At 38.2% G+C, this 13226-nt stretch overlaps 1 protein-coding gene across 1 annotated transcript in view; it reads right to left on the minus strand.

Moving 5' to 3' along the window:
• The window catches only part of sema5ba (sema domain, seven thrombospondin repeats (type 1 and type 1-like), transmembrane domain (TM) and short cytoplasmic domain, (semaphorin) 5Ba), a 492613-nt gene that overhangs the window by 296463 nt on the left and 182924 nt on the right, over positions 1-13226 (minus strand). Inside the window, exon 3 of the mRNA XM_055149649.1 lies at positions 8355-8624. Coding sequence (XP_055005624.1) covers positions 8355-8577 — 223 coding nt within the window. The 5' untranslated portion in view covers positions 8578-8624. The remainder of the gene's footprint in view (positions 1-8354; positions 8625-13226) is intronic.

Here is a 13226-nt window from a genome sequence, read left to right on the forward strand (position 1 = left end):
CTTTCACTTTTCAGTCCTGTATACTTAAGTACAATACATTGTAGGTACACTATTTACTTCTTTATGTTCCACCACTGGCTATGAGTAGTCTTTTTCTAATATCCATCGGTCTAAGGCTATGTTCAGACTGCAGGGCTTAATGCTCAATTTGGATTTTTTTTTTGTGAAATTCAATTTTTTTGCAAGGTCATTCACATTTCCAATTAAATGCAACTTGTATGTGATGAACTTTAAATGCCCCAAAAGTGTCCCGCATATTGGAGGACACAATAATGTCACATGCAGCGAGCATACTCAGTATTTACAGAAGTTGCCTAAATGCTGGGCTTGTTTCCCAAAATGCAGTCCAGTTCTTCATAAAACGGACAGGTTACACGTCCATGGCTGCTTTGTTTGTTTGAGTTTTTAGCTTCCTTGTATTTGGCTTTCGGACTCTTTATTTATTGTTGATACTGTAGCCAGGACCACCTGTAGCCGCGCTTGGCCATTTCTTTGGTAATCATTTCAAAAACCGATAAGACCCCTCCAATTTGGCCTGAATACAGCAATCCCCCCAAATATTGATTAACTCGCTGACCTCGCTGCCCCCCATTGACTAGACTCCGAACCTGACCTCTAGATGGGGTGAATGTGACCTGGCTGTTCAAACTGAAACGCATGTTAAAAGATCAGGTATGTATCGGTTTTAGGAGCATATATCCAAGTGGTCACATTTGACAAAAATTGGATCTGTGTCGTTCAGACTGTCATTAAAACATCAGATACAGGTCGCATAGGGCTGAAAAAAATCAGATTTGGGTCACTTAGCCTAAATGTTTTATTCTCCAAGAACCAGAAAGTGAACTGTTTGAATGCTAGCACTTTACAGTAATGGCAAACCTCTACTTTGGCATCTGAAAGTTGTGAAAAGCACTAATAAACTCATCACGGTGAATAATTACTACTTACTACGTACTACTTACTAATTACTACTTACTATTTACTTTAAATACATAAAGTAAGTGAGGAATAACTTTGGACCACTGCAAACTTTTCAAAATCAACTATTTTTCAAATTTTAAGACAGTAAAAATCAGACACAGCACCTTTAATGTTGACATTAGCCGTGAGGACATATAGAATGAAGCCAGTGGAGACCGCAGGTGGAGGAAGAAGAGGTGCCGCTCCACCAGGTCCATAGAAAAGCCCCATCCATCACCGGGACTAATCTCAGCTTCACTCTGACACTTTGATTGTAACGGCCTCTCTGTCCCACTGCCTCTGTACAAAAGAGCCCTCCGCCAAATCTACACAAAACCTACAATCTACCGGACATCTGGGCCCTGGGATAGAGCAGGGGACGGAGCAGAGCGAGACAGGCCTTTAGGTGACATTTTCTGGGGTTTCTTTAGGGAAAAATGCTATAATGGAGGTGAAGTTAAGGCTATAAAAGGAAAAAATAAGGATAAAATAGAACAAAACCAGGACTACACCAGGGTTAAACAAAGAATAAACCAGGACTAAGCCAGGACTAAACCAGGTCTAAACCAGATCTAAACCAGGACTGAACCAAGACAAAAAATAGGACTAAACCAGCTGTAAACCAAGTCTAAACCAGAACTGAAGCAGGACAAACATTACGACTAAAGCAGGTCTAAACCAGGGCTTAATCTGATGTACATCTGGGCCCCATGGAGCAGGGGATGGAGCAGAGGAGGTGTTTAGGTGACATTTTCTGGGATTTCTTTAGAGAGAAATGCTAAGAAGGAGCTGGAAGTCAAGGCTACAAAGGCTCAGAAAGTCAAAATAAGAGTGAGGATTGTGATGTTGTACTGAAGGGAGAGGCGAATGGGAGCTCAAGCAGAACAACTTGAAAACATTTCTTTTTTCCTTCAAACTTTGTACTGTGTATTCACTCTTAACTGGCAGGAAAGTGAAAGGTTATAATAGAATAAAGAAAAACAAAATTAAACCAAGACTAAAACAGGACTAAACAAAGTCTGAACCATGACAGAATCAGGACAAAACAAACCAGGATTATATCAGGATTAAACCAGGATAAATAAATGTTAGTGTGCTTTCTAGATCGACCCTGTGCACACTAGACTTAAGTTTCGTTCACATGCACAGTGCACCATTCACCCCAAACATGCACCATGAACCACGTGAGAGTCCATCAGCTGGTCAACCAACTTTTTTCACACTTGTGTGTATATGCATGCACAAAGTGTATACGCTCACACAGAGTATATACACACACGTACACACTGTACACGGTGGTCTTTCACCTGAGGCTAAATACACCGTGAAGGCTGTACGCACTAGTGACAGCAGAGAAAGCTTTTTGAGCCACACACCCCTGTGCACACAGAGGCAGGAGGAGTCTCACTGAAGATGATTCAAATTGCCAGACGAACTTGTCAAACAACAGCTCTGCAGCGCCTATTCATGTAAATAAGTGATCTGAATTCCAAGCTCTGTTACTGTCACTGCAGACTGTAGGCCGGCCTCGCTCACACCACACTCTCTCCGCTCCAGAGGCTGAATGCTCTGCTCTGAGACGTCCTGTCTGAAGCTCTCAGAGCTTTTAATGTGAATCAGAATGTGACTGTGGTGCCCACACACACACACACACACACCGCTCTCAGAGCAAATGCTATTTTACATCGACCGAACTAGTGACAAAATTAAAACAACTTTAGATTTCTTTCACTTTCACTAGTCTGCATGGCCATGTTTTCTTTTTTCTTTTTTTTTATTTCTGGAATGTTCCATAGTATGGCATTTAATGTATGTATCTTCAGAGAGACAAACAAATGGCAGAGGAGCAGAGATGAAATCCTTTAATGCCATACTGTGGAACATTCAAAGCAAAGCAACCACAGCTCCATGGACAACATCAGATTTCATAACCCAACCAAAAAAGTTACACAGCGTCCCTTTAAAATCTCTTCAACCGACCCATCACAGTTTTCACACTTCAAACTGAACACAGACCTCTTATTTCCAGTTTAAAAAAAAAAAAACAACAAAAAAAAACATTGCACAACAAAACGGCCCATCTATCAACTTTATATCTATATTTCACTCCAGACCAGATGCACTTTTTGCCCCAATCCAATTTTTCATCCCAGCACGTCGGCGGCAGTATCAACAAGCCCATTCGAAAATAAACACTGCAATTTGTGCTGGTGTTTACCTTCCATTGTAGAGCTCCTATCTGCCTCAGCCCCGATCAGTCCCGCCACAGCCCAGCCTTGTTTTTACAGATGTTAGCGGATAGCACGTAGCACGCTTGCATTTTTCCTCATTTTTATCTTGTACCCGCGCGGCTTGTTTTGCTTTATGGAGACAAGCTTGTGACCTGCTCAATGTCAAGTGGAAGGTTTTATATAGCACCCAGAGAGACATATATATTACATGGCGTGCGATGTGTGTGTATACAGTGCAAATGGGCCTGTAAAAGTCAATGGAGGCTATAGTAATAAGACTACGGGGAGTACTGCAGTTTTAATGACAATGATGCTACTGAGCGGTTGTGTAAGCTAGTTTGTGTAATGTAAGAGAATGGCAGACTAATATCCCAAGTCAGTACTTAATTCACATACAATGTTTTATGTCCAATTAAAAAGTAAAGTGTTGGTCATTGATGAAGACCTACTGTGCTTGTATTTGATATACAGTTATAATCTTTGACACCCAGAGATCATTATGTTATCATCTGGACGTTTTCATTCACAATATTCACCATCCGACTTAATAAAAGAAACAAGACCAAAAAAGAAGTCAGCGTCTCCTATAATATATAATGTAATATAATAATAACATTCAAAAATATTTTATCTGTACATAGAAGTTCAAAGATAATGTCTGTCTTGGTCAAGTTCTACACGGGGTATTTTAGAAAACAACCAGAAGTCTACATCTTCTCAAAAAGTGGTACTATGAACATATTCAGAGAAGAGATGCTCTGTTGTTTCTATGTCCACATCACAGAAGGAATATTTATGACATTCAATACCAAAGCGTGTTCTAATACTCTAAAGATAGAGCTTTTTAATGAACGTCTTCTGCTTTTGGAGGAATGGGGGAGTTTAAAATCATTTGTTATAATTTTGATCTTTTCTGGGTCGTTATAGTACTGGGCAACATTGTTTGGGTTGTGTATGAATGGATATATGATTGTGTTAAAACATTTTCTTAATTCAAAGTTAGTAAATTTTCCTTTTGGGAATTCTTTTTTATCCATAGTTTTGGAATTTCTAAAAAAAAGTTATCATCTATGAAATCATTACAACCTTTTAAATCTAAAGGTTTTTAAGTATAGCATTAATCATCTTTTTATATTCCTTAGATGAGGTATTAACTTCCTATTTAGTTGTAAATTCATTGCGGGACATGAATGTGTTATTACCACAGACCAAATATTATTTTCTTCCACTTTTGGTTAAACAGAGATTTGTTTCTAATTGTAATACATGTACAATTCCAAACTGGTGTGTTATGGAGACTAAAGTTATGCTTATATGTGTCTTGAAAATGAGAGATTAGAAATTGTTCAAACATGCATGAATCATTCAAAATACAACTTTGAGAGAGTAAATGGTGTCAAATAACATTACAGTCACAAACTAGCAGTGGTGGAATACTATACATTTTACATTTTAGGTATCTGTACATTTAAAGTGGATACTTTTTACTTTTACTTTACAATTACACTTGAGAGCAGGTATCTGTACTTTCTACTACTACTTTTTTGAATGTTTTTATGAGTATTTGAGACAAGCTCACAAAATCTGCACAAAATGAGTTTACTTCTTAGTCTTCAAGTACATTTTTAAATAGGTGCTTTAATACTTTTATTTAAATTGATTTTTTTCATTTGATACGTTTACTTTTACTTGAGTACTTTTTGCTCCAGTATTTATACTTTTACTTAAGTAACAAAATTGAGTACTCTTTCATCACTGTCAGCTAAATAGGATTAGTTTTTCAGCATTCATTTTTCAGTCTTTGTTGAAAATCAAGCAACTAAACAGGACCATGAACTCATATTGATCACAGACTCCGGTCTTTTAAATCCAATTTGTATTTTTTTCTTGAATTTCCAGACAATATAAAAACTTGTCAGGCTGTGTTTGCTGACATGCTGCTTAACATTCCGCCCATAGATATGTGTACAAAACCCCTCGGCACGATGTAACTGCAAATGACCAACCGTCTTAATGAGAACATGCCTTTTAATATGTGAAATTGAAATAGCTTTACCATATTTAAACTTAAACATCTTAACCGAAAAATATACGCTTTCTCTGTATATTATCAGGAGTGTTGCGTACCACATAAACGCAGTCATTAACTCTCTTTCAGTCAACTCCAGCAGCGTACATTTTCTTCCCAAACGCCTATAATTTTTGTATTAACATTTGAAATAATTATTATGCAGCGGAATATGTGTTAGTCTTGTTTAAAGCCGTTCAAAATTAGACACTTTGAGCTTCCTCTGTATAAAGTGGTTGACTCATCCGCTCGGTCTTATTTGCATAAAAGTGGGATAATTTTGGAGACATTGTGAGTCATCCAAAACATTATAAAGTCCGCTTTGTTAGGCTATGTGACAGTTAAATTACAATGCATCGTGGTGGCACAGTGTTTAGCATTCTTGCCCCATAGTCAGACAATCCCAGGTTTGATTGTTGGTGCAATTCTCTCTTTTTGCATGTTCTAACTGTGTCTGATTTACTCTAAAACATGCAATATTACTCCAATAATACTCCAGCTAGGTACTTCTGACCATGTACCTATAACTTCAAGGTACTATATTACACAAAGTAGACTCTTATGAGCTTTAAGACATGTTATAATATTTTTAGCTCATCAAAAACATACCTGGAGTTGTGTTTTGTTTCGTTCACATATGTTTGAGTAACAAATCAGGGCTTATGCTTAAGCTCTGTTCCAACTTGTGATGTCATAAAGTGGTAGTTTACACGTTTACAGCTACCTTTTACCTTTTGTTCAGTAGAGATTGGCCGTTCCGGGGTTGAAATCATCCAAATGAGTCTAGTGAAGGTGTGTGGAGTACGGGTGTGCAAAAATATCAAAATATTGTATCGTTTAATGTGTTGATACAGTATCGATATCGTGGGCAGCTGTATTGATATATCGCCAAGAGTATTTTTGGTATATTTTACTAAATTATTTTGTTACAGTGCTACAGTTTTGTTGTTTGTTTAGAAGAAGCAAACTCGTTCACGCGACACATTTGACATTTTCACTGTTTTGATGATTAAAATGTTGGTGTTTCATATTCATTTTGCACAAGACGTGGTTTAACAAAGACTTTTAGTATCACAGCCACAATTTAGCCTTTATTTTTTATTGAACCGTATCGAATTCATTTGAAATATATCGTATTGAATCGAAAGTGCACTGTAGTGAGGTATGTATCGTACCGTGGCCTATGTATTGAGGTATGTATCGTATCAGCAACTTCTTCATGATACCCAGCTCTAGTGTGGAGTTTAAAAACACAATGGAGCAATTCCTGTATTACCACATTACGTCATAAGGTGTTTTCAGTTGAGAGAAGAACGCAGCCTTAAAAATGCAAACTCCAGGTATGTTCTTGGTGAGGAAACAACATTAGAGGTCAAAATAAGTCTGCTGTGTACCGCTGTGCATCAAATAATCAGGGAGTGCGTGTTAGCATGGTAGTGGTTTTTAGCTTTACTGTGATGGAAAGACTCTGGCCTGGTTTCTGAGAGTTGTGAAGAGCACTTATAAACTCATCACAGTCAATAATAAGGCAAGTAAGAAATAACTTTGAACCTTTTTAAGAAAATCATAGACTCTAAAACTGATACTTTTAACTGATACTTTTAACAGTTTTTGCAGCTTAGGCAGGGGTGTTATTATAGACACTACTTGATATGAATAGTTTTGTTTTTATAGAAAGCATATAGCCCACTTCATGAAGTCCATAGCGTCAAGGGGTGAGTCACAACCTATATATGGGCACTAAAGTGTACCTAAACCATACTTTTTCTTATTTTCATTTTTTGTAGCTTCAGCCTCATAAAAACAGATATATAAAACTGCAGTATTATCTTGTTCCATTGTAATTTACGGCAAGTTGAGATCTTAAATGGACTGGCCCTCACTTCTAACCATATTTCTTTTGATTCCAGTGCAGTATTGATTTGAGCACGGGCTTGATTCGTTCACAGAATAAGACACCACATATTAAAGCAACAAATAATGCCTCCCCACGGTACACATGAAGTGAGCAGAATCAGATATTGAGCTACTAACCTCTACTTTATGGGGAAGGGGCCCATACAAATAACATATGTGCTGTTGGACATCTGGTGTATGTTGGTTGTTATGGTACTCTATTGCAAAAGCTAATATGATTTACAAATGTACAAATAATGCAAAATAGGTGTCCTTTAAGGGACAGTGTCTATACTATAGATGAAAAATAGCCTTCGGACTAATTCTGGCATATTTACAAGTATACGTTCATGAATATGCATTGTCCCTTTTAAATAAATAAAACTAAAAAAAAAAAAAAAAAGTCAAGAATTTTGGACATAGGAGCCAGAGTGTTGGAGATGTGTGGAGACGCTTTTTTAAATATTGCATCCACTCCTTGTATTTGCAGAGGTCGCTGGTGCTAGGCTAGTGCAAGTCAATGGCCATAGTTAGCCTGCCACTAAAAACAGTCTTACCCACTCCACAAAGCATCCAAAACAAATCTATTATTACATCAGCCAACCTTGCATTTGAAGGATATATGTCTGAGCAGCAGCAGTGAGTTGTACTTCCTGATAGAAAGCTCGGCAGCAGCGGACTAATATCACCTACTTTATCGGCAAAGTAAAATTCCGCTGCTGCTGAGGAAATAGTCCCTCAACATGCGATGATTCATGTGATGCAAGGTTAGTTTTATTTCAAACATTATTCTATCAACACAGATAGTTACATCGACAGTCTGGTGTAATAATAGATTTGTTTCGGGTGTTTTGTGGAGTGGGTAAAACTGTTTTAGTGCAAAATACAAGGACTGGATGGAAAAAAAAAGTGTCTCCACATGTCCCCAACACTCTGGCTACCTAGGAAATGAGGCCCTATGTCCAAAATTCCGGACTGTCCGTTTAAAGGCCCGATTTTCCCCATGTACTTTTGCCAATTTACTTAATAATACGACCCAAATGATGATGGCGGAGAGCATGGGACTTCAAAAATAAGGTTAATATGTATTATAAAAAGGAATAACTTCATGACCTTTAAAATGAACTAGTTCTGTTTTTCAAGTTAAAATAATAAAAATCAGTCACAGTGCTTTTAATATAATAAAACTCTTAACTGACCTTGTATGGAGACCTTGGGGTGCTCTTTCTTGGTGCACTCCGGATGGCTAAGCGGATCAAATGGACTGGGACTTGGACTAGGGCTTGGACTTGGACTCTCCTCTGAGGTCTGGGTTAGTCCTGTCCTGACGGAGACGAGCAGGAGGAAAAGGAGCAGCGGGGTCGTCATGGCGCCCGCACACCTGCTGCAGCGTCCCGGGCCGACCAGAGGGGGCGCTGTCATGGTAAAGACCTCTCCACTAACTGCCGAGCTTGGATTCTGACATGCAGCTGTGAAGAGAGAGAAACAAGAGGGGAAAGTTAGGCTCGTGTGTCTGTATAGTAACAAGGGTTGTCAAAAGTGTCAAAAATCGGTTACTAATCGATGTAAAACTAGGATCGAAACTAGATACTCATTTAAGCAAGTATCGATACTGAAAAAATCGCACTCACAGGACTGATCTTGAACTATATCAGAACAAGTATAAGTATATTTGAATGTTGAAATGTCCTCAAAGTTTCACCTATAACAAGAGACTGAAACCCATGAATATTCTTACAACAGTATTACAGTGCCCCCAGGTCAACTTACAGATCAGATCTATGGTGAGGCAAGCCCACTCACAGTAAGAAAGCATGTTTTTCAGGGTACTTTGAGTATTGCCCATAGACTGTATAAGTGTATGAGTATAAGTGGACTAAGGGAGCGTGACGTCACCTACACCAGTGTTTCCCGAACTTTTTTCTGGTGACCCATATTTTAAAAAGTCACAAACCTTCGCAACCCAAGTCAACAGACATTATTCATAAATCACTAAAATAAAGGTGGATTTGACCATTATTGAACATTAAAGGGGATATTTTATTGTTGACTGAGTGATCATGTGTGTCAAAACAATTAGTATTACTCAAGTTTTAAACAATGAAAAACACTCATTGAACCAGCAATAAAAGGATCCATAAGTCGCCTATTTGGACATTAACTGTAGCCCATTTCTTTTTCTTTTCAACATTCAATAGTTTAACATTCAGTATATTCATGTTACGTCACAAACCAGGGAGACGTTTGGAAAGATTTGATTACAGCTTCCGATGTAGTTACCAACACTGGGCTCGCCGACCGACTGAGATAAAATCCATTGAAGTAAATGTGATCAGCGGTAAAATGAAGACTGCATACGTATGTGCTGTTTGGAATCATCTTGAGTTTGGCACCCTCATCTCTTCTAATCACATCTACCCAGTGCGCTTGGAGTTCTGTGTCAGTCGGGAAATTATGAAAACTGAGGTATGGTTGTAATTGTTGATTAGCCGAACATAATAGAATGATACAGTGACGCGTAGATGAAGAAAACTGGACCTGGGAGGCAGTAAACGCATCTTTCTAAACGTCTTCCTGGTTTGTGACATAAGCGTGAATAGAGTCAATAAAATAATACAAAACATGTCTTTACATTTCAACATTTCTAATGAGATATGTGGGCCTGTCTGCGTTTTTGTAGTGTGTTCCAATCCGGGCTGCAGGTGGAGAGCGCAACAGCAGATCAGGCACATTATTCAGTCTGTTTCTGAGCTTTGTCTTCATTTTTGTGAGCACAGAAAATCCCAATTCACACATATATGTAGTAGTGAAAGGAATAAGCATAGAAACACTGACTCTACCGAGGACAGGATATTCTGACAAAATGCTGATCCAGAATGATAATAATATATTCCGCTGACTCACTCACTCTCTCATGTGTCAGAACTGTATATTGCAGACCTACATGCACATCGTGACAAGGCGACCCGAAAAAAATCTCTTGCGACCCACCTGAGGGAAACAATGACCTATAGCGTTCGAATCAAATGATGCTCATGAGTTCAGCAGTTAAAGGAACAAATTTGGAGTTCCACAATGGGAATAAGAATTGATTTACGGACAAAACAGCAAAATAAAAACACCAGGATCATGTCGAGAATGGGTTAATGAGAACATTTTAAGACCAAAATGACAAAGCTCACTGCAGCAGTTACCAAGAGACGTGACAATTTCTCTATGTAAAGTCAACTGGAGCCAGAATCGATGAAGCCGGAAGTTAGTTATGTCCATTTATATATACAGTGGAACATTACAAAGGACATCTCTACAAGCAGGTTGGCAAAGAATAGAAAAGTTACAGAATGCAACTTTAACCAATGCAAACTTTTTATAGGCAACCCCACCATCTGATCCCAAAGCAATAACAACCCTAAAAATCCATTAAAACCCCATCGCACTCTATTACGAGTTTCATTTTAATATACAGTTGTGGACAGGCTGTGATTACACGTATTAATTCTGCCAGTATACCAGAATTGTGCATGCCCCAGTGCGTTTGTGTGCAATAAGCTGTGTTTTGTGCAGAGCTGAGGGCGTAGACAGTCACCTCCTCTGTGTTTGAACTCAATAGACTCGTGCATCATTGACTCCTGTGAATGTCTGGCTCATTGAACAAACCACGGGGACGTTTTTTACACTTTTAATCGCCCATTTCACAAACTCCACACAAAGTTTAATTGCACATTTAAAATAATTATGTTTGGGTCAGGGGTTGTGTGGTTTTCCTGTTGACTCAGTGCGATGTTGTGAAGGAGTTTGAATGAGGTTTTGTGTACTCTTTGTCTCAAGGAAATTACAGTTGGACTTCTGAAAGAAAGTTACATTAAAGTGCATTTGAAAGATTCATGTTTTTGTTTTTTTTTCTAATTATGACTTGCTTTTTGTGGTGGAGCATCATTGCAGTGGCAGTGTGTGAATCATATTTAGAGGAAAAGTACAAAGAAACAGGAACTGGCAGTGACTTCTAAAACTGAATCCCTCGAACTATGTGATCAACTGTCAATCTCTATCAATTTTATCGAATATACAGGGACAATTTATGGACAAGAAGGCATTTGTCTGATTGTTTAAACATTTATTTAACAAAATAAAGGTGTCATTGTTTATTTTATTTGTCAAATAATAACTATTGTGTAATTTAGACAAGTTTGTTAACATTATGGGGGCTAGGTAACGCCACAGACTGTAAATATAAATGGACATAGTGGACATAATCACAGGGTTCCATACAGGAAGTGTATCGTGACTTCTGACTCCATCACCTCTCTCTCTGTAGCCGCTGCAGTGAGTCATTTTGATCTTAAAATTTTCATATTAACCCACCCTACATGATCCTGGGGTTTTTATTTTGCCATTTTTTCCTAACTCGGCTATACAGGAAGAACAACCCATCTAAAAACTAGTGCAAAAACAAATATGCCAAATTCCATAAGGTCTTTTTTACTGAAGTGCAAAGACGTGGGCAGCTCATGTGGAACAAAGTGCTTCTGCCACATTTAAAAAAAAATATATCCCTATATACTAAAATAATAATTTAACTGTAAAATAAAGGAAGAAATAATACATATTGCCTTCCTTTCATACAAAAATAAAACAACTCAACTCAACTGAAGCTCATCTTTGCATCAACTCTTTATATCATACGTTAACCATAACCATGAGCTCGCGAGGTTCCTTATCAGCAGTAAGGAGCTATGAGCCACTGCACAGCTCAAACCGAATGTTTCCAAATACTGTCGTACAAGTTCTACACTGCAGCAGATTATGAATTAAAATATTCTGCATGAATAAACTTTACATTACTAAACTTTACAACATATAAACCTTAACGACTATAGAGCCACATCAGCCAATGAATCAAAACGCAACTCCAGGTACCGTATTCGGACTATAAGGTGCACCAGATGATAAGGCGCAATATCAATAATGTTGAATTCTCTCATCTATTGTCATACCTAAGGTGCACCGGATTATAAAGCGCATTAAGCAAAACAAATGAACGACACTTGAGACTGAGACCTTAACTCAGGCATCCACGATCCATTGACAGATCGTGGTGTAATTCGCCCAGCGTTGCCTCCCTGTCTTGGTGAATGTGGGTGGATAATTTAAGTTTTTTTGTTTGTTTTTTTTTTCCTATGACGAGAACTCAAATATACATTGAGTAATAATGTGTTTAATGCAGCTTTGCGCACATGTGCTTATGTTTTACAGAAATGAAACTTAAAACCACATGGCTCATTTGCATAAACTGTAAGTGCTGAACAAAATAGCTCACTCCTTGTGCACAGATGCGGTCAGGTTCTGTCAGTCTAAAGGACACGACTCAGTGTAATATGTGTGTTCTCTCTGACAGAGGACGTGCTGCTGAGGGTGAGTCTGTAAATGGTAGAAAAGGTTCGTGGTGCTAGAAGCTTTGGATGGCACCAATTTTCAGCATTCACGGCGGTAGTGAGTAGTGAATGAGACATGTGAGGAGAGAGGTAACAAAATCAAGGAGGCGAGGCCGAGCGAGAGTGATATATATGATATGTCCAAATCCATTTAGTGTTTAAAAAATATCTCGATATGTTTAAAATATCGAGATATCGCTCACCCCTAGATGACGTCACACTCCCCTAAGTCCACTTCTTTATACAGTCTATGGTCATATCTTCTTGTGTCCAATCAGGAAATAAAATTATAACCTTCACCACAATTACAAAACTAGAAAAGACTAGGTAAGACAGTTAGTAAAGTCTACAAAATGTTAGCTCTGTTTTAGTGAAATGAGCAGTCAAATCTGCCAGAGGCACTGTAAAACACATACAGACATTTTAACCTCACAATTTCGACTCTACAAACATCTGACGCTGCTCCCAAGATGGCTCATTTACTTTGCCACTTTTTTGGCTCTGAAAAATTCAATACAATGAATAAATAAATGCGTTTGACTGGCCATTTGTCAACCCTGATGCACCGTGCTAGCTTCGCCAAACGTACAATATAATTAAACTTGATTAAAACACACAGCGTCAACTTATGGCACTGCT

The sequence above is a fragment of the Boleophthalmus pectinirostris genome, unplaced genomic scaffold (genome assembly GCF_026225935.1).
Source record: "Boleophthalmus pectinirostris isolate CB_2022bp ecotype Guang Dong unplaced genomic scaffold, ASM2622593v1 HiC_scaffold_1, whole genome shotgun sequence".
NCBI classification, from domain to species: Eukaryota; Metazoa; Chordata; class Actinopteri; order Gobiiformes; family Gobiidae; genus Boleophthalmus; species Boleophthalmus pectinirostris.